This window comes from Aspergillus brasiliensis, assembly GCF_001889945.1.
Source record: "Aspergillus brasiliensis CBS 101740 unplaced genomic scaffold ASPBRscaffold_1, whole genome shotgun sequence".
NCBI classification, from domain to species: domain Eukaryota; kingdom Fungi; phylum Ascomycota; class Eurotiomycetes; order Eurotiales; family Aspergillaceae; genus Aspergillus; species Aspergillus brasiliensis.
Window position 1 is genome coordinate 775,650 of NW_027137442.1, and position 19,221 is coordinate 794,870.

Sequence of the window (19,221 nt, forward strand, 5' to 3'; positions counted from 1 at the left end):
GGATCTGTATATAGGGGTGGATTGATAGCTAGCTAGGGGGTGGACTAGTAAATATATCTAAAGTGGATATTCTCTCGGTCGGTTCGATCCTCAAAGGCCCTCGCTAGATGGTCATCTCCTTCCAGGGCAATGCCCATCTCCGCCATCGCTTTGTCCTTCTTCTTGTTCTCGCGGATCAGGTAGAAGCGCAGGAAGATCACCGCCAGGGTCATGGCTGAGTAGCAGCCCAGGTGCACGCCAAAGGCGATGAAGTAGCGCGGGGCGTCGCGGTCGAGGAAGACTTGGGGGCCTATCATTGATTAGTATATACTCTAAACATATCGTCATGTAGAGGAGGTCTACCGATGGCATTCCCGACTGCCCAAGATACAAACGTCGCAGCCACCACCGTGGACTTCTTCGTCGCACCGGCAATGTTCCTCGTCACCATGGACAAGCCCAGATTTTGAGCAGACCAGAACGACAGCGTGATGTAGTAGCTGATGAGCAGACCAACTTTGGTGCTGAGAGAGTGGTTCTGCACCGTCATGAGGACGATAGTTCCCACGAAGGATCTATCATCTGTTAGTATCACACAAATCATAAATTTGATATGAGGTGGTGGCTTACGGAATGATAAATCCCAACATCACCAGCAAATTCTGGTTAAACCTTTTGACCAGCCACGCACTCGCCAACAATACAATAATGATATAAAAGCCCAGCACCATCGCCAACAACTGCGTCTGCAACTCGGTAAAGTTGAACCCGCTGATGATGATATTGGCAAACGCCCCCAATCCACTCGTGGGCAGCGTGGTAAACACCTGAATCGCGCAGTAGCAGTACATCTGCGGATCCCGGAACGCTTCCCACATCTGGTACGCGCGGAACTTCTTATTCTGCAGTCCGGTCTGGTTGGCGCGCACGCGCTCGACCATCTTGTGCTTGTCCTCTTCAGTGAAGCATTTGGCGCGCATGGGCGAATCGGGCATCCACCAGACCACGAACAACCCCCAGAGCACGGAGATGCACCCGTACGTGAGGAAGAGCGCTTGCCAGGATTTGAGCGCGCGGCCGGACCCGATCAGACTGAAGCAGTAGGCGAGGAGACCGCCGACGATTTGTTGGCCGCCGTTCATCATGTACCTGTTTTGTCAGTATAGAGTGTGAAAGTGTAGGGTAGGAATTGTATTACCAGAAGGTCACGGTAGAGGCTTGTTCCTCCCGCTTATACCACATTCCTGAAAGGACCACAAAGGAAGGCTGGCAGGCGGCTTCAAAGATACCAAGCAGAGTGCGCACCGTCACTAGACCAGCAAAGTTGTGACACGCGGAGTGCAGAGCCAGAATGGTGCCCCAGCAGATGATGTTGAAGCCGAGGTATTTGGCGATGCGGACGCGCTGGATGATCCAGTTGGTAGGGTACTCGACGATCAGGACGGCGATGTAAATGCAGGTGGTGAGCCAGGAGTACTATCATCGTTAGTTCTTGAACGTATCTAATACCGGGTATGACTCACTTCCTGCCCCTTGAGATGGGCATCGTCGCGGATACCCATGATGGAAGCAAACGACATGGTACCCTTGTCCAGCGCCTGCAGAAAGTACGTCACGATCATGATGACCAGCACACGACGATCAATCATACGACGAAGACGCCGACTTTCATCTTCATCAACCTCGATCTGACCGCGCGCAGCATACTCCAGCACCTCATTATCCACACGGGTAGCATCGATCGGGTCCTTGAGTTTGTCGGTGGGTGACAACACCCGCTCGACATGGGATACATCCTGCGTCGGCTTGTGGTCCTCCACCGCCGTGGAAGCCCCTTTCGAGTCAGGCCCGCCCGCGGGCATCGAGGAAATATTCTCCGTGGACATGTTGCCTGCCAGAATTGCCAGGGTTGGGGAGGGTCAACCCCAGCTGGGGGTGACCGGAGACCCTTATATCGGTCATGCGGAGGATAGAGTCTGACTAGGGCAGGAGTGGCTGCTCCGTGGCTGTATTTTCACTCCAATGAGATTCGTCATAAGAACTGAGTGATAGTCTGATACTCTGATTCCAGGGTTGTCTGCGGGCTGGGATTCTCCACGCGTACAATCCGGGGGCGGACCCTGCCGCCCCCGCGCGGGGGCAATTGGCCCGAGCCTCTTCGCTTAAACGCAACTCTCAGCCTATCCTCACTGGAGCATCTTACACGACCAATCCCTCTGATTGCCGAGCACGCTTGGCATGATTCAGACGTGGCTGCTCGGCTGCAGCTAGCCCGAGAGATTCCCCGCATTGCTGTTGAAGCTCGAGACGAGGGGTGCTTGATCGCACTTATAGACACCAAGTCACCAACATCACCATAGTACAACACAATCAACTACCCTCTCAGCCACTCACCTCCTCTCTCATCATGGCTTCTGCTTCTGCTACATCTCCTCCCACAGTCCGATCCAAAATCGACCTCCTCATCACCAACCTCGTCAACATCCAAGACAAAACCGGGCAATTCCTGCTCCCCCTCGCCGATGGCCGCATCATCGACACCAAGTCCTGGCATGGCTGGGAATGGACACATGGCATCGGCCTCTACGGCATCTGGAAGTACTACGAGATGACCGGCTCGGCACACCTCCTGCAAATCATCGAGGACTGGTTCGCCGCCCGCTTCGCCGAAGGCGGCACCACCAAGAACATCAACACCATGGCCGTCTTCCTCACGCTGGCATACGTCTACGAGAAGACGCGAAACCCTGTCTACCTGCCCTGGCTGGACTCGTGGGCTGAATGGGCCATGCACGAGCTGCCGCGCACCAAGCAGGGCGGCATGCAGCATGCGACATACCTGACGGAGAATTACCAGCAGTTGTGGGATGATACGCTGATGATGACGGTGATGCCGTTGGCGAAGATTGGCAAGTTGCTGAATCGACCAGAGTATGTGGAGGAGGCGAAGCGGCAGATGTTGGTGCATGTAAAGTATCTAGTGGATACGCGGACCGGGTTATGGTTCCATGGCTGGACGTTCGAGGACGGGGGACATAACTTTGCGAAGGCGAAGTGGGCGCGCGGGAATAGTTGGGTGACCATGGTGATCCCGGAGTTTGTGGAGTTGTTGGATTTGCAGGAGCGGGACCCGATTCGCGTGTTCTTGTTGGATACGTTAGAAGCTCAATGCGAGGCTTTGATGGGGCTACAGGAGGAATCGGGCTTCTGGCATACCGTGCTGGATCATCCGGATTCGTACGTTGAGGCCTCTGCCACGGCAGGCTTCGCATATGGCATTCTCAAGGCGGTTAGGAAGAGGTATCTGCCCAAGAAGTACCGGGTAGTTGGGGAGAAGGGTATCCAGGCCGTGTTGGGTGCTGTTGGTGAGACGGGTGAACTGCAGCAGACGAGCTTTGGCACTCCCATGGGGGATACGGTGGACTTTTATAAGACGATTCCCTTGACGTCGATGCCATATGGGCAGGCCATGGCGATCATGGCGCTGGGCGAGTATCTCCGGGGGTGCCTGTAGGATGTACATTTACCATAATTTAGAAAGCATAGAGAAGAGCCACTGTTTTTCCTGTTCCATTCAAGCTGTATCCAACCCTCATAGAACTTCTTGCTTGTCATCCCATCCTTGTACATTATTATGCTCGCACAATCGCTTGTGCTCCTCGGGTGATCCCATGGCGTGTAATGACAAGCCCACCGCGAGATTAGTGGTAGCTTCTTGCAATAGCACCTGGAATGTATTGCCCCGAGGATAATCCCGCTGTCTTTCCATTTTCTGGACAGGCTGGTCTATGTGATATTGAATCATCATCGACATACATACTTGGTTTTCTATGAGGTCAATAGCCTACACTTTTTTTTTTTTTTTTTTTGTAGTGCTTATTCTTTGCTGCTGAGTAAATTTGAACATATCCTAGTATTTCCTGAGCACCTGAAGTAGTTATAAGCTCGGCTGTATATACTGACCTTGTTCAGTACTAAGTTGATGCAACCTGATAATAGTTATTGCAGTTAAGGGCCACTGCTGGCGCCTAATCATTTCATTCTCTAATATTGATACACCAGTAGGGACCAAGAGTCTACTGAAGCACATTCGTCGTCTCTCCTCTCAGCAACTCGCCCAAGACACCCGCCACGTCGTCCACTGTCTCCAAGTTCAAGACTGTCTCTTCAATCTTCCTCTGCCTCTCCTCTGAGATCACGCCTCGTGTGACAGCCCGCCACTTCTCAACCACCTCTTCATTCGACAACTCAGGGTTCACACCCCTCGGTGCCTTGAGCATCGTCTCCAACACCTCCCCATCTTCAAAGGTAATCTTCACCCGCTGGGCCCATGAATGATCAAATTCCTTCACCTCGCGACACTCTACCATCTCCATCACCTGCCACAACTCCTCGCGATTCAGCTTTCCAGGTGCAAACTGCGCCGGCACCACCTCTCCATCCACTACCTGCAATGCCACTGCATATGGCACACACATCTGCGCAGCTGTCACCGTAGCCGGCTTCTCCGGATGCCAACCACCCTTCTTCATCGCCGCTCTAGCCATCTCCGCCTCGATCTTGACCATTTTCTTCCAGTCCCTCATCTTCTCCGGATACTTAGCCTGTAAAACCCTAAGACAATCGACCGTACAATGCGTCCCTGCCATCAAAGCATACGGCTTCTGCCGGACTTTCCTCGTATGCCACGTCTCCCCAAGCCCCTTACATATCTCTTCCGGGAAGAATTTCTTCTCCGATTCCGCCCCCAGCGAGTACATCTTCAAGAAACTGCTCCCCGATGAGGAATCAAAAACATCTTTGATCCCAGTCACCCCCTGCTTCGCTAGATACGTCGCCAGCAGACCACTCCGCGAGGCGAATCCATGCTGCATGCGCTTCACCATACTCTCAAACTGCGCAGACATGAGCCCACACGCCTGTGTACATGCCATGCCCAAGGCATCTTCGATTTGCGCAGCGGGCAGATTGAGGAGCTTAGAGACCGCAGCTGCAGAGGCAGCAGGGCCGAAGATCGCGCCGGAATGCCAGCCGATCGTGAGCATGTGGGATCCACCGAGGGCGTACCCGACGCGCGGACCGGTTTCGTAGCCGGCGACCATGGCAGTCAGGAAGGCATTTCCGCTGATGGGGTTCGTGGAGCTGTCCTCTTGTTCTGCGGCGGCGAGGACAGCAGGGATGATGACGGAACTGGCGTGGATGGGGGCTTCGATGTGGACGTCGTCTAGGTCGAAGCCTTGGAGGAAGGTGCTGTTCAGGAGGGCGGCAGCGCTGGGTGTTAGGGACTATTGTTATTAACAATTATTGTCAGTAAGTTATGTTTATTGATGTCCATGGATATTTTGGTGTTGGGAAATGGTTGAAGGGATCATGGGATTACCTCATTCCATCCAATCACGGTACATTTACCGCGTCCTTCGATGGCAGTGATAGCGTCGTGTGCTTTCACGGACCAAGGAAGTCGTGTCCCCAATAAGGCGCAGGCTAAACCATCGAGGATGAGGTATTTGGCTCGCGTACGAATCTCAATCGGGATGGACTCCGGGGTGAGTTCTTCCAGCCAGGTGGAAAAGGTGCGGGTTACGGAGGTGTCGGTAGAAGTGACAGGAGGAGCTGCAGGAGTGGCCATGTTGATGATTTGGATAGATGATCAATTATATTCTGTGGTAGGTTATTGGAGGAGAGGAGAAGAGAAGAGGATGAGAGAGAGAGAGAGAGAGAGAGAGAGATGGCAGTGATGCGTCGCCAGGCAGAAGGGGAGTCATTTATAGGAGACATCCAGAAAAACAAAGCAATAGTTGAGAGACTCGGTGATCCCGATCGACATTCCACTTCGCAGATTGTACTCCCTATGGTACTAAATGGACTAGTATACTACGGAATATGAATGGTCTAGTTGTATAGGGCTGGCCGCCTAAAAATGCGGTCCATCTCGGAGCGGAGTTTGGATATCCGGATCGATTGAATCGGCTTGTCAGGAACTAATTCATTCAAGATTAGCTAATTTAGCGTCACAAAACAAGGAAGATGCTACTTGGGATATAATGTTAAGTAACTAGCAGATACTCCGTAGAGTAACTATTATGCCCGACCGAAGCTTTCAAGCTTTATGGAATGACCTGTCATGCCGATCCTTGATTAGTGCGTCCCGACTTGACGCAAACTAGCGAATCTTAGTACTTGACATACGAGAAAAAGTAAAACGTGGTCTGCAGTACGGTGTAGGTTAGCCATATCTGCTCGGCGTAAATCTCTATGGAGGAGAGTGAGATTGTCAGCTTGGATTCCTCGGTGGCTGGCTGGGACGGAGTAATTTAGTGAAGGAATCTGCAAGAGCTGTCACCTCACCTCACCTATCTCCTCGAGTCGGTGTCTTCACATTCGTGTACACCGGTCATTCGATCGGTTACCAAGGATGAACTATTCCGATCCCTTCTTCCTACATAACATGATCAGACAACGAACCAACTACCAGGATAACCAGTCACTGGTAGGTGACTGCTCCGTCTATTAGAAGACGATAATCGATTTTGAAGCAATTTAATACTATATACTACATAAAATAGATAGAGAGTGAAACTAGTCATTGACTGTATTTAGACACTTGAGATAATCGTAGTCTTTGCTATTATGAGCTTACAGCAGAGTGGCCAATCCTGGATATTCTGATAATTCTACTTTGATATAACTTCAGTATCCTTTTCTGAATAATAATGTAGTACAGTAAGCAGTGATGAGGAAGCCATAAGACGTCTGCAAGCAGGTTTAATGTAGCTGTTACGCCACCGATAGACTGGACTCTGGGCAAATGGCCCCCGTGAAACATCTTTCCGTGCAATATCTGGCCACGAGGGAACCATTCGTCTCCCCGAAAAGCGCCGGTGAGCCTATGTGACTAGACCGTAACTGCGAGCGCTTATCAGCTATCTCTCCTAGCTGATAAGCGCTTCGGCATTCAACGGTGAAGCCACTCCTGGATCATCAGACTTGAGTAGCTGACAAGCCAGCCAAGAGGCCCTGCTCATCAAGATAAACAGAATACGGATCTCAGCCGCAGATTTGTAGTGCTTTTAAACCAGCATTGAGTCAAGAAGATAGGATGGACCATCGTATTTGACGATCGCAGGACCTACTGAACTCCATTCCATCCTCAAAAGCAATATAAACAGCCAGCCTAATTGAAGCTGCCGCTCGCGGGGTGTTAGTCGGGGCCGCTAATGCAAGGCTTACCCCATCGAATAAAAGCTGGCAACTTGACAAAAGGCCTAAGTATTGAGTCTGCATACAGAAATATGATAGGTCCGCTGTCAAATGCCATGATAATGTCCAGACATTGCATACAGTTTCATGCCAAGTATCGAGTATGTTGTGTTGTGTTCCACAGACAGGCACACCAGACGGCAGAATACTGAAAGGCGGTCAAAAACATTACAGAATCCAGAGTGAGTTTTTGGGGACTGGAAGGTCTTAAATCCGCTTAAATCCGAGGTTTTTTGGTCGAGGTCGACTAGGTTCTGCCGCCTGAGCGGTCAGGTGGGCGGTCAGAGCGAGAGTGTTTGCATGCTTTGCAGCCTATTGCTATATGTACTATGTAGAGGTGCATGCTTCATGGACACCTCGTGTTTGACTTTCATGTATATAGGTATTATCCTCGTTACTCTTCTATGCTTAGATAAAGTTGTTATTTGTCGGACGTCTGGTACACCTATTGCATGGCTGCCTTTGATTGTTGGGAATCCGATCGGTATACACTACAATGTGAGTATGCCTACGTTGTCCGGTAACAGAGCACATGGATCAGCAAGATTATAATTGGACAGCCATACTTCTAACTACTAACTTCAGTCGAGAGTAAGCTGCACTCTTCATCAGAGTACCCAAATTCTTCATCATATCCGCCACAGGTATTGTTATACGCACACTTGCCAAAATATAGTGCAGCAGCCAACATCTGCATATCCCGCACTAACTCACCATGATAATACTCCATACCCCATCCCCTGCTTCTACCCCAATACACACTACCCACTCATCTTCTCAAATAGGAAGATACCTTGATTCCCAATCCTTCTTTATAACCCCCCACCCCTTCAGCCTCCTAATAAACCCATTCAACCATCTAAGACCAGCAGCCGAGCCACATTCCACGAGGCCATCTCCTGCCGTAGACAACAACCGCGTCAGCAAGATCGACTTGGGAACTATATACGTGTCACAAGTATTCAAGATTCTTCGGAGAAAAGTGACCGGCGCGCGACGCCACGGAGGACGATGTTGCATGGGATAGAAGATCAGAAGGTTTCCCACGGGGAGCAAGTAACAAACCTCGACGAGCCTCTCTACACTTCAGTCGGAGAAATGCGACGGCCTTGCGCTCTATTTCTTCGACTGTTAGGGGTATCAGATCGTCTGAGACCGCCAGGCTCAAGGCCGGGGGCTGGTGCAGGAGCATCCCGCGCCAGCTGGCTTCGGGGCGGAGGTAGGCGTGTCTCTGTTTTAATTCTAGTAAGGAGGGATCGCTTTTATTGGGCGTCCCGAATAGGAAGATGTAGGAGCTAACGGCGGTGTCATGACCTGGTTCGTGGTTACTGACGAAGTGGTTTAGGAGCTTGTTCAGGAGTGGGTTGATGGTGCGCTCTGGTTTCTCTTTCTGGGTTGGTGGCTCTATTTCAGGGCGGAAGAATAGGGCTGTTTGGAGGGAGGGGGATGTCTGGATGAGTGAGTTCCAGAAGTGACAGACGCGTTGGGAGAGGAGGATGGTGGATAGGTCTAGGTGCAGGAGGACTGATTCCAGTACCTCTGGGATGAGGAATACTTGGTGCGGTGATTCCATTTCTGGCTCGAGGGTGGAATATTGTGGGTGGGTTTCGTATAGATTGCATGTAGAGCAATATTATTCGAAGAGCAACTAATATGCAAGTTGGGAAGCTAGCTGTGAAGACTTTCTTCGTCGTTCTGGTTGTTGCTATGATCGATGGGGGTTTGGAAGGCAGAAGGATATATTGGGCTTTAACAGATCAAGTTGGAAAAGTACCTGCCGGATTACGAGGTGTAAATGACTCATTGTGTTGATGAGGTACAGGACTGACTTCAAGAAGACGGAAAGATGATGAAATGATCCGACTCATACAGACCCTCAAAAAATCATCATTCATATACCGGGCTTCATGGTATAGAACACCATAGAATGTCAAATGTAGAGCAGTGATTGACGAGTCATATTTCTGAGGTCTTGCTTTGTATCATCTGATTGTAACCAACCTACAATCGAGCATCCGAACTATCAAGCCCATATTCCTCGGCCAGCGCATCTCCGCATGTCAAACCGGTCACATAAGCAGTCGCCTGCGTGTGGTTGTTCGTCAACACAGGCACCACACCCATGTCGGCGATCCGCAGATTCTCAACACCGAAGACCCGGAACCGGCTGTCCACGACGGCATCAGCATCCCCCGACCTGCCCATCTTGGTCGTTCCCGTCATGTGCCAACTGGACCCGAGGGTGTTCTTCCAGAATTCGAGGATATCCTCGTCAGATTCGGACGGGGGAGCAATCAAGGCGGACACTGTGTCCTTTTGGAAAGATTCATGCTTCGTCACCTCCAGCGCATGGCGGTAGATCTCGATACATGCGCGCCTGTCAAACGGATGGGACAGGAATTTCGGATCAAACAGTAGCGGATCTTCAGGGTTGGCGGACTGCAGACGCACTTCGCCGCTGGATTGCTCGTTCATCAGAAACACGAGCATGCAAACATAGCTGTAATCTTTGAAAGGCTCGGGGGAGATGAGATGCAGCGGGAAGTGTGTCATGAACTCGTAATGGGGCACTGTGTCGCGTTGTAGGAATTCCTGTACTGACGGAGGCAGCGCTTTGAATTCCTCCGATGCAACCAAGCGATCCGACTTGAGCCAGCCGGCACCAATCTGGCACGAGTGGCGCGCCCATGGCCCAGTGCCATCTTTGCTCCATTGCTCTAGAGCCGACTCCATGGCAACCGGATTGCCGAAGAAGGCATCGCGATCATTCGTTGTCGGGTTGCGTTGAAAGCACAGCGGTGCAAAGAAGTGGTCTCGCAGACCCTGGCCCACCGCAGGCATGTCCTTGACGACGGTGATTCCGAATTGTTGTAGTTGGTCCGCTGGTCCGAGTCCCGAATGCATCAGAATCTTGGGCGTATCCAGTGATCCAGTTGTTAGAATCACTTCCTTAGAGGCGAAATCTGCAAAACGTGATTAGTTAAGACATTCAAAAATCAGGGTTAATTCGGCGTCTGCATACATTTTGTCTCCTTTGTTTCCACCCCGACGGTCTTAGTGCCTTGGAGTACGAGCTTGAGCGCTGGCGACTCCGTTATGATCGTCAGATTGGACGGCGCCCCATCCAGAAGATCAGTTGCAGTCACTCTTCGGCCCTGGTGGGATGAATTAATGACCAAAGCCATACCAATCGGGTCTCCCGAGTTGTGGTCAGGGTTCCGAGCCAGGCCAGCCTGCTCGAAGACATCCATCATCAGAGGAAGATCCTGCTCCCACTCAGCAGCATAGCCGACCTTCAGGCCCCCCTGGGAGCCATGGTCTGAAGTCCTCGGGGCTGCATATTTGCTGTTTTTTGGGTCCACAATGGCACCGTTGAATGTCTCCAATTGTCTGAATCGAGCCTGCATGCGCTCCCAGCAGAACAAGTCATCACCAACAAGCCCAGCCCATTGGTTATAGTCGTCTCGCGCACCCACGGTGTAGACTCCGAAGTTGATAGCGCTGCTACCACCCAGCACCTTGCCCCGAGAGTAGTCGATCTGCCGGCCGTTACAGTGTTCTTGTGGGGTGGTCTTGTAGCCCCAGTTAAGGTCCCCATTCATGAAGGTCTGCCATCGTTGGCCATCCACACGCAGTGATGGATCATCCTTACGAGGGCCAGCTTCAAGCAGGAGGACTTGAGGGCGTCGCGCGGACCGAGCAAGTCTTGAGGCAAGGGCACAACCCGCCGGGCCACCTATAGTATCGTTAGGCGAGAAAGTCCTGATCAACGACCGAGACTCTATACTGACCACCCACAACGATGAATTCCCACGTCTGATCAGTCGAGGCCATTGTAGAGTCACGAGTGTTGGCAGCGGTAACACAGCGATATGAACAGTGTTTCACAAGAACGAGGGATCACAAGTCAAAGGAACAGATGTCCCAATTAAAGGCTGGTGACAGGAGCTTGGCGAGTGGGCCTCTCATTGAGTCTAGTTCTGGGATCGACATTGAGATACGAATGACAACCCCGCAACGTTCGCGCCATATCCTTTCCGGTCAACCTAAAAGACGGGAGAAGAGACGGTTGTAGGCTGCCGCGTCTTGGGCTGTGTCAGCCGTACGGACTACGGACAGTCGGACGCATCATGGGCTATTCCAGGCCCACAAAGTCAAGACTAAGTGAGTTGGAAGTTGTTAGGCAAACACTCTAGGTCCACTCAACGCCGTCCAGACTCCAGAGCGATAATCTTTTGAGTTTCGCGGTGTGACACCGACTGCTCTTCCTTCCGAGACCTTCTCTCTTCGCCGCTCGGGAGCACTTTCTTGTGGCCACTATCGCATTGTCTCGTGAACCAAGGAATTTGCAGCATGCATAAGCTTGACAGGGATCATCTGCCTAGCCGCCCTGCTGAAAGCTCTTTTGCCCACCACTGTCGTCCGGCTCTTAGCCATTGGTGAAAGTGGACACGAGCGAAGAGGGGAGAAGAGATAACCTTCCAGTGCAGGCCTCTGTTACCCGGCTAAACGAGTCTTGTCGGTGATGCGACCGGGGGTTTGAGATCAGATAATGCTCGGCCTGGAGTTGTGAAGAGCTGCAGAAACGCGACGTCGGCAAAACCTTGCATACTGCAATGCAGCTTACTTCTGAAGCTTACCACCACCGGCATCGCTTTTCTTTTTCTCCCCCCTTTCCCACTAGAATGAAACTCCCGCGTTATTCCCTTCCCAAGCCTCGAACCTCTAGTATCCCAAGGCCGATGGCTTAGCGCCCGAGCAGCGTTGAAACCTTCACCACAGCCACAAGGGCCAGAGAGGAACTTCTTCATACTGAAGATCGAGGTGAAAGTTCCGTTCGGGATGGAATACGTAGACGTATGGCGTGGAGACGAGGGGACAGCGAAGAGTTCGTCCAGCAGACTAGCGCAGCCACTTCACCAGTCTCCGTAGGTTGCGCGACAGCGCCGATCGGGACGCGAACCAAGTGGAGAGACACTTGTCGGTCATCACAGAAGCGTACAGTAGCTCAAGCACAGTAACCTTAGCGATACTCCGTAGTACTCTCGGAATTCGGCGAAAATCAGTAATGGCGAGTTGTTGCAGAGTTGGACTGTGGACGAGTGAAGTTGCGAATCAGGTGTTGGGGACTGATGAGTTGAAAGACTGGGTTCCAGTGTGCCTGAGGCCACACGAACCACACTCTGGAGTACACTGGTCAGAACCAGCTTTCGTATCGTCTCAGTCACCAATGACAGATCGCGAATACCATTAACTACGAGTTCTAGTGGTTATCTAGCATGAAAATGATCGACTGGCACACGTCTGCGTATCCTCCCGCCCCCCTAGATCTATATATAGACAAGCAATTGCAAGGCAAGGCACCCTTGAGGGGCAACTTCTATCAGGCGTCAAATATAGGCCTCGCTTACTTAGTATGATCGTACTAGTACTCTCTCCTAAAGTGAGTGGTCGACTGTCATTATAAACGAAGAGAAAAGTACGAATAGGGGCGATTTGGTGCCCACCTTGGGTGCGTCCTGTCCACAAGTCGTACAACAACGACAGCACGTATTTGCCGCCCATAGCAAGGTATCACAGCATAGGATATCTTCCGCACAAAGGGGCGAGGGTAACCTTAAGGGCGTCAAAGCTGTCTTAGTAATGGGGTCATGGTGGTCCAGCCAATATGAGGAGAACCTTGCCATGGTCATTCAGCAACACAGGAAGAACCTTCCGACTCAGAATGGTCGCTTCCCAATACGATCGATGCACCGGATAAACAGCTTTCCACCCCTGCCACTGCCAGCGAGTCAGCTGCAACACACTACGTATCAATAATGTTGGTGGATCTAGCATTGCTCCTTTTCCAGGTATCGCCTCTCGTGAGAGCTGGTCTGGAATGTCGGTGTCAACCTAGTGACGCATGCTGGCCCTCCACGGACGATTGGCAACACCTAAATGAATCCATCAGTGGCCATTTAGTTCGAGTCTATCCCATCGGCCATGTATGCCATGAGCCCTTCTTCAACCAAGACTCCTGCGATCAGGTTGTTCACATGCAGTATGATTCTAATTGGCGCGCAGGGCAGCCAGGTAGGATACCAGTGATGAGCAAGACCTATATCTGTCAGTGGTCGCTGACAGACACGTGAACACACCACAGGAGCTCTGCAGAGCTTTAACTGGGAAAACTGGCCCGAGGAGAACGAGAGTTGTACCGTTGAGGCGAACCCAAAGTTGGCATGTGGGCAAGGACGCATACCGTGGTACTCGGCTGTGGTCCACTCAGTTGATGAGATCCGTGAAGTAGTCAGATTTGCCAAGCAGAAAAACATTCGGTTGGTCATCAAGAATACGGGCCATGACTCGACTGGTCGCTCCGGCGCTCCCTATTCTCTCCAGATCCTGACGAATCGCCTGAAGAATATCACCTTCCACGATGACTTCGTCCCTTCCCCAGGGGATATTAGAACGGATAACCCCGATTCCACAGGGGTTCCTGCTGTGACAATATCGGCAGGCGTCATGGTCGGAGAGCTTTATGCCGCCGCTGCTGCTCAAGGACTTGTAGTGGTAGCAGGAGAATGCTCCACCGTCGGAGTTGCTGGAGGATATCTTCAGGGCGGTGGAGTGTCAACAGTCCTTAGTCCAAAGTATGGACTAGCGGCAGACCATGTCCTAGAACTTGAAGTTGTGACTGCACAGGTACGTAGGGATCTCCATATCTTCTGGCAGTACTAACCGAGACAGGGTGAAATAGTGACTGTGAATGGATACCAACATGAAGATCTGTTTTGGGCCCTCCGCGGGGGCGGAGGAGGCACTTTTGGCATTGTCACCAAGGCCACGATGCGAACATTCCGGGATATACCATCAGTTATCCCGACCATTCACTTCACGTATCCACAGACCGACAATATATTCTGGGAAACAGTAATGCAGGTTGTCAGACTCACGCAATCCATGTCGGTCAATGGAAATGCCGGACAGTATATCATAGGTCGTCTGCCGAATTACCATTGGTACGTGAATTGGACAATGTTCGTCTGGGAGGATACCGAATCGGCATGGGTTGAAGAGCAGGTTTCCCCCTTTCTAAGGTGTCTTGATTGGTTCGAAATTGAGTATCAATATGAGCTGGCCGAGTACTCTAATATCAGCGCCGTCCTCACCATTCCGAAACAGGCAGACATTGGCGGGATTGGATATTTGCAAAGTAGCGTAGTGATATCCGAGTCATTCATGGATAGTGTCGCCAGCGCTTCGAGACTGACAGCGTCCTTTTCGAAGCTGGTGTTGGATCCTGGGGCGCTAATCACGGTCAATGTGCTGGGTGGGCAAATTAACCTGAACGACAAGGATGGGGACACGTCTGTCAATCCAAGGTGGCGGTCATCTTCCCTCCTTGTAGTCCTGATGCAATCATTCCCGCCCACACCCGAAGCACAATCAGCCGCACATCAAACACTGTCCCAGATCAATACCCCCATTCTTGCCTCCATCGATCCCGAGGAAGGGTCTGTCTACTTCAACGAGGCCGACCCCGATCAGAGTGACTTCCAGAATGCGTTCTGGGGTCGCCATTATGACCGATTGCATCAGATCAAGGGCCGATGGGATCCCAACAAACTATTGACGGTACGGAATGGGGTTGGCAGCGAGGACTGGGATGTTGAGAGTATGTGCAGGACGGAGACAACGGCATGGATCTAGGCCATTAGCTGTCGTCCTCACCTCAAGCCAAGTACAAATTTAGTAGTACCAGTGGCTTCGGATCCACAACACTGGGATGGATGGAATGCGGAACTTCAGCACATGGCTTGAACAACTTCTTGTAACTGAGGACGAATTATGCAGATCCTTGCTCCATTCGTGAAGATGGAAGGTTGGTTGTATACGAGACGATGCCAGATCCGATAAAGTTTCCGAGTTCCAAAAGGGGGGGATGCTCTTTGGTTCGGATTACTGGGAGCATGAATCTGGGGTAAAACCAACAGCCACGAAAGGTTGTACCTCGGAGAAGCCATAACCAATTCGAGTATGATTCGGACGGATGGCGAAGAACAAGTAGAGAAACGAGAGACACTGACACAGTCCAGGGAAATTAGACGAGGAGAAGGGGACGAACCATGTGACCCCCCCCAAATACCAAATACCGAACCACCAGCCACAGTCTTGGCTGGATTTCGGCTATTGGGGGACCCGAAGAGTCAACTCCCCAGCCAGGGAACCAGTGCAGCGGGTATTCGGTACGCTGAATGCTATTAGCCTGTTCGTCCGTTAAGCCTGGTAGACCCCCTAACAACTCCCTCCCCGCGGATTTAGTGTCTGCCGGACAAGAGGCCCAAGCCTGCAATGTAAAACCCGGGCGGGTTCAACCCCGGACTCTGTCCAAGTCCCAGAACTCTTCTCAAACGGTCAAACCACCCACCCCCAAACTCCAAGATCCAATAATCTAGTCCCTTCTCCTCTTTCTCCTCTTCTTCCTTCGCTTCTCTTTTCTTCTCTCCGCTCGCTCCGTCGCTCTTCTTTTCGCCTCCCCGCTCCTTTCCCTCTTCCACCCTCTTCTCTCTCAATCCCTCGGACCTGACAAACCAACCCTCCCACCTCCGGGTGTTAACGGCTTTCCTTTCTTTTATCTCGGTACTTTTTCCTCTCCTAGCATTCATCTCTCTCTTTTACTGTTCACTCTACCTGCTCCTTCGGCGATACGACCAAAATAGACCTTCGGTGGCGCCGCTCCAAACCTTCCGATCCTTCCCCTGTCGCCCTTGGAGACCTCCTTCTCCCCCCCCCCTTCAACTTGCGCGACGAACGGTACGAACAACCACTTTAAATCGCCACCAGAGTCTCTTTCCTCCAGCTGGCGTCCTGCTTGTCACTCTGTGTTGCTCATTTGGCGCTTGCGCGCGCTTCATGGCTACCCTGTAAAACGGACACTACACCTCACACTGAAGAAGGCTAATCTGGACCTAGTAGGCTCCAGAGAGCCCTTGCGATCGGCTGGCCAGTCGTTTGATTTGGAAGATAAGGATGCAAGAAAAGACCTGGGTTGGTTTCAGAAGTGCTTCCATTGCATCTCATTTCTTGCTGGTCAGGACGCATAGGCTGATAGGCTGGACGGTGAGACCGATTTGACATGGCGTTACCTTGTTATAAACCCGTCGTATCCGGAGTCTATAATCGGTCTACTGCCTGTGTCTACTGACATCCAGTCCTGGGAGGGGGGGTGTATATCTACCCTCTCGGCCTCATCTTGTGGTGGACCTCATCCATCCCACCCCCCGCCATGTGGGATTCTCTCTCCAATCCGCCCGAGGGCCTCGTTGGAGGTTACCAGGGGGGGAGCATGACCATCAAGATTTTGATGGCCGTCTTCTGTGCAATTGCTCTGTATAATGCTGTCGAACTCGTTATTCTCATCTTTCTCACCTTCACTCGCTACAGTGGTCTCTATTTCTGGGCCATGTTGCTCTCCGCCGTGTTTGGCGTCATCCCCCAAGCCATCGGCTTTTTGCTCGAATTCTTCGCTATCGGGCCTCTCTGGTTTGCCGTCACCTTCTCTACGATAGGGTTCTACTTCATGGTACCAGGCCAGTCCATTGTCCTCTACTCCCGACTCCACTTGGTCGTACAGAGCCAAACGCTGCTGCGGCGGGTGCTCTATCTGATCATCTTCGACGCGATCGTGCTCTTGATTCCGACGACCGTGTTCACCTACTCGACGATTTATCTCGGCACCCCGGCCGTGATTCGGGGCTTTAATGTGATGGAGCGGATGCAGCTGGCTTGGTTTTGCGCACAGGAGATGCTCATCTCAATCATCTATATCTTCGAGACTCTCAAGCTGCTACGTCTGCGGCCCGAAAAGGATGTGGAACGGCATAAGACCATGTATGAGTTGATCGCCATCAATCTGGTCATCATCCTCTTAGATGTCGCGCTCCTGGTCCTCGAGTATGTCGGACTCTACACACTCCAGACTACCTTGAAGGCTGCCGTCTACAGTGTGAAGCTGAAGCTGGAATTTGGCGTCCTGAGGAAATTGGTTTCGCTGGTCAATACCCGCCCGGCGGAGTCGAGCTCCTCGGATCCGGAGTCATACCCAACCTTTGTTGATCCGAACCAGATCCAGGGAGACGTGACCCGTGCGGCGCCGGCCTACAGTCGACGGCAGTCGCGGTACCCGTGGGCAACCATCTCCACGGACAGTCTGGCCCTCAGCGAACGCAGAAGTCAGTATGTCACCTCGTCGGAATTAGAACGGCCTCCGTGACACTCGACCTCTTCTCTGTGCCGCAAAACCCTGCTGTATATATATACTATATGATCTCAAGCTGCGACACGTCTCACACCGGGGCTAGGTTCTGGTCTTCAGAGACATTTGCCCAGTTCCAAGGCGGGCCACCAAGCAGGATTCCTGGTGCATTGTACAGCAAGATACCCGGAATTCGGCAATGGTGGCTGCAGCGATGGCTGGGTTCGCCCACACACGGCTGTCCGGGTCGGAGTGTTGTCACTCTTGAGACCATGTACGCTTATGCATACGTCATGGGCATTATTTTTGTATATATTATGTAGTGTCTGTACATAAATTCTATTATGTGACGATAGATGATCTCTCTTGTATACGTATTGCTCTGTTTGGACGTAGGTGGGATGACCGGGCGGCTAGAACGTTCTAATGATGGCAAAGTCAGGAGTAGATCGTCGTATATAGCCATAGACAGTATCCTCAGTAAAGTGGCTCCAAAGGGACCTGAACGAGACCCGGCCGAAAGAAGAGAAATATCGCCCCTGGTGGGTCGGAACTAGTCCGACGTCCCGGGAATCCGGAATTATCGTCACCCGCGCGCAGCATTGGCCAGCAAGCGGGCGAATCCCGACAGATAGCTAGCTCGGACCCGCGCATAAGATGAGTGCGGTACATCGGCAAGCTAGTGGCTATGGCCGTGGACCAGTCCGAGCCGGATGAGGGTCCAAAAAGAGGAGCCCTTAATAATGAGGTATCATATAGTCTATCTAAGCCTGGTAGCCGGGGTGGGAAGCGGAGTCCAGTGGCTCAGTCCCCAAGGGGGTGGTCACTAGATAGACGGGAGAGGCTTGTACCTATCCTGTTTCTTTGGGATTTTTCTTATGTGCCCTGACGGTCAATCTGCGAATCGAGGGAGGACTCACACACCGAAGGATACTAGTATTACTAGTATCTAGCCCAAGCTGACAGGGGCAGGCCGATAAATGATATGGGGGCCCAGTCTCCACCTGGCAGCTGTGACGGGGTTAACCTTACATGCAAGACAGAACAATTAGTTTCTAAATCGAGAAAAGAACTTTCTTCCGAGGGAAACAATCGTAGTACCTGATTCCCGGAAATCAGCTGCAATGGTACGTGGCGCTGCCACTGCCAGTGCCACTGAACCTTACGACTAGAATGAATTCGATTGTTGTTTTGAATGGTTGCTTAAAAGCTACCCAATTATGAGGAATGGAGGCAGGGATGTGTATGACTGCATGTACATGACTAACCAGCCTGTAACCCCGGAAGTCTGGCGATGATGTCATCACCTGGTCAATTCTCAATCTCTTGGAACGGAGAGCCCTTCGAAGGTGGTCTACCTGAACGGTTCATGTCGCTCTAAAATATTATAAGGGTCTAATAAGTTTGGGAGGAATGGTGCATGAACCCTGGCTACATTGCTGTCTACCGCACAGTACTCTCATCTTGTGATAATAGACTGAATGTCATGTATCCTACTATGTCACTGACCATGCAAATACTGTGCTAACTTGATAAGGAATGATACCCTCATTGTGCGTATGAGTGGAGTTCATATATGGGCTAGCCTGGAAACAGCACTCGTCACGGGATGCGCAGGGCTGTGATTGGCAGGAACACTACCCGATCGTGGTGAATCGCCGACAGGAATTCATCATTTTTCCCAGTCGGGCGGGATTGTTAGTGGAGGGACCACCCGCACTTTTGATTGGTCCCTGCCAACT

At 51.7% G+C, this 19,221-nt stretch overlaps 8 protein-coding genes across 8 annotated transcripts; 3 read left to right on the top strand and 5 right to left on the bottom strand.

The window, feature by feature from the left end:
* Positions 1-44: 44 nt before the first annotated feature.
* On the bottom strand, positions 45-2,030 carry ASPBRDRAFT_60692 (putative 2-ketogluconate transporter; the record flags this gene model as incomplete). Its single annotated transcript, XM_067628260.1, has 5 exons — positions 1,503-2,030; positions 1,178-1,455; positions 610-1,128; positions 343-554; positions 45-289 (listed from the first exon to the last, which is right to left on the bottom strand). The coding sequence occupies exons 1-5, from the start codon at positions 1,863-1,865 to the stop codon at positions 45-47; spliced, it is 1,617 nt and encodes a 538-aa protein (XP_067484283.1). The 5' UTR covers positions 1,866-2,030.
* Positions 2,031-2,333: 303 nt separating this feature from the next.
* Positions 2,334-3,642, top strand: ASPBRDRAFT_36221 (glycoside hydrolase family 88/105 protein). Its single transcript, XM_067623463.1, has one exon. The coding sequence runs from the start codon at positions 2,387-2,389 to the stop codon at positions 3,491-3,493; it is 1,107 nt and encodes a 368-aa protein (XP_067484284.1). The 5' UTR covers positions 2,334-2,386; the 3' UTR covers positions 3,494-3,642.
* A 413-nt stretch (positions 3,643-4,055) lies between these two features.
* On the bottom strand, positions 4,056-5,740 carry ASPBRDRAFT_165600 (MmgE/PrpD family protein; the record flags this gene model as incomplete). Its single annotated transcript, XM_067619562.1, has 2 exons — positions 5,360-5,740; positions 4,056-5,264 (listed from the first exon to the last, which is right to left on the bottom strand). The coding sequence occupies exons 1-2, from the start codon at positions 5,606-5,608 to the stop codon at positions 4,056-4,058; spliced, it is 1,458 nt and encodes a 485-aa protein (XP_067484285.1). The 5' UTR covers positions 5,609-5,740.
* Positions 5,741-7,684: 1,944 nt separating this feature from the next.
* Positions 7,685-8,812, bottom strand: ASPBRDRAFT_24749 (F-box protein; the record flags this gene model as incomplete). Its single annotated transcript, XM_067622083.1, has 4 exons — positions 7,685-7,747; positions 7,820-7,979; positions 8,033-8,180; positions 8,305-8,812. 4 exons carry the CDS (start codon positions 8,810-8,812, stop codon positions 7,685-7,687), a joined length of 879 nt encoding a protein of 292 aa, XP_067484286.1.
* Positions 8,813-9,026: 214 nt separating this feature from the next.
* ASPBRDRAFT_223664 (GMC family oxidoreductase) lies at positions 9,027-11,292 on the bottom strand. The gene is made up of 2 exons (XM_067621984.1): positions 10,262-11,292; positions 9,027-10,202 (listed from the first exon to the last, which is right to left on the bottom strand). Exons 1-2 carry the CDS (start codon positions 10,839-10,841, stop codon positions 9,241-9,243), a joined length of 1,542 nt encoding a protein of 513 aa, XP_067484287.1. The 5' UTR covers positions 10,842-11,292; the 3' UTR covers positions 9,027-9,240.
* A 1,766-nt stretch (positions 11,293-13,058) lies between these two features.
* ASPBRDRAFT_114504 (FAD-binding oxidoreductase) lies at positions 13,059-14,934 on the top strand (the record flags this gene model as incomplete). Its single annotated transcript, XM_067616825.1, has 3 exons — positions 13,059-13,314; positions 13,385-13,926; positions 13,972-14,934. 3 exons carry the CDS (start codon positions 13,059-13,061, stop codon positions 14,932-14,934), a joined length of 1,761 nt encoding a protein of 586 aa, XP_067484288.1.
* Positions 14,935-14,982: 48 nt separating this feature from the next.
* On the bottom strand, positions 14,983-15,409 carry ASPBRDRAFT_223717 (uncharacterized protein). The gene has a single exon (XM_067621985.1). The coding sequence runs from the start codon at positions 15,246-15,248 to the stop codon at positions 15,030-15,032; it is 219 nt and encodes a 72-aa protein (XP_067484289.1). The 5' UTR covers positions 15,249-15,409; the 3' UTR covers positions 14,983-15,029.
* Positions 15,410-16,510: 1,101 nt separating this feature from the next.
* Positions 16,511-17,497, top strand: ASPBRDRAFT_113279 (uncharacterized protein; the record flags this gene model as incomplete). Its single annotated transcript, XM_067616728.1, has 1 exon — positions 16,511-17,497. The coding sequence occupies one exon, from the start codon at positions 16,511-16,513 to the stop codon at positions 17,495-17,497; it is 987 nt and encodes a 328-aa protein (XP_067484290.1).
* Between the last annotated feature and the right edge of the window lie 1,724 nt (positions 17,498-19,221).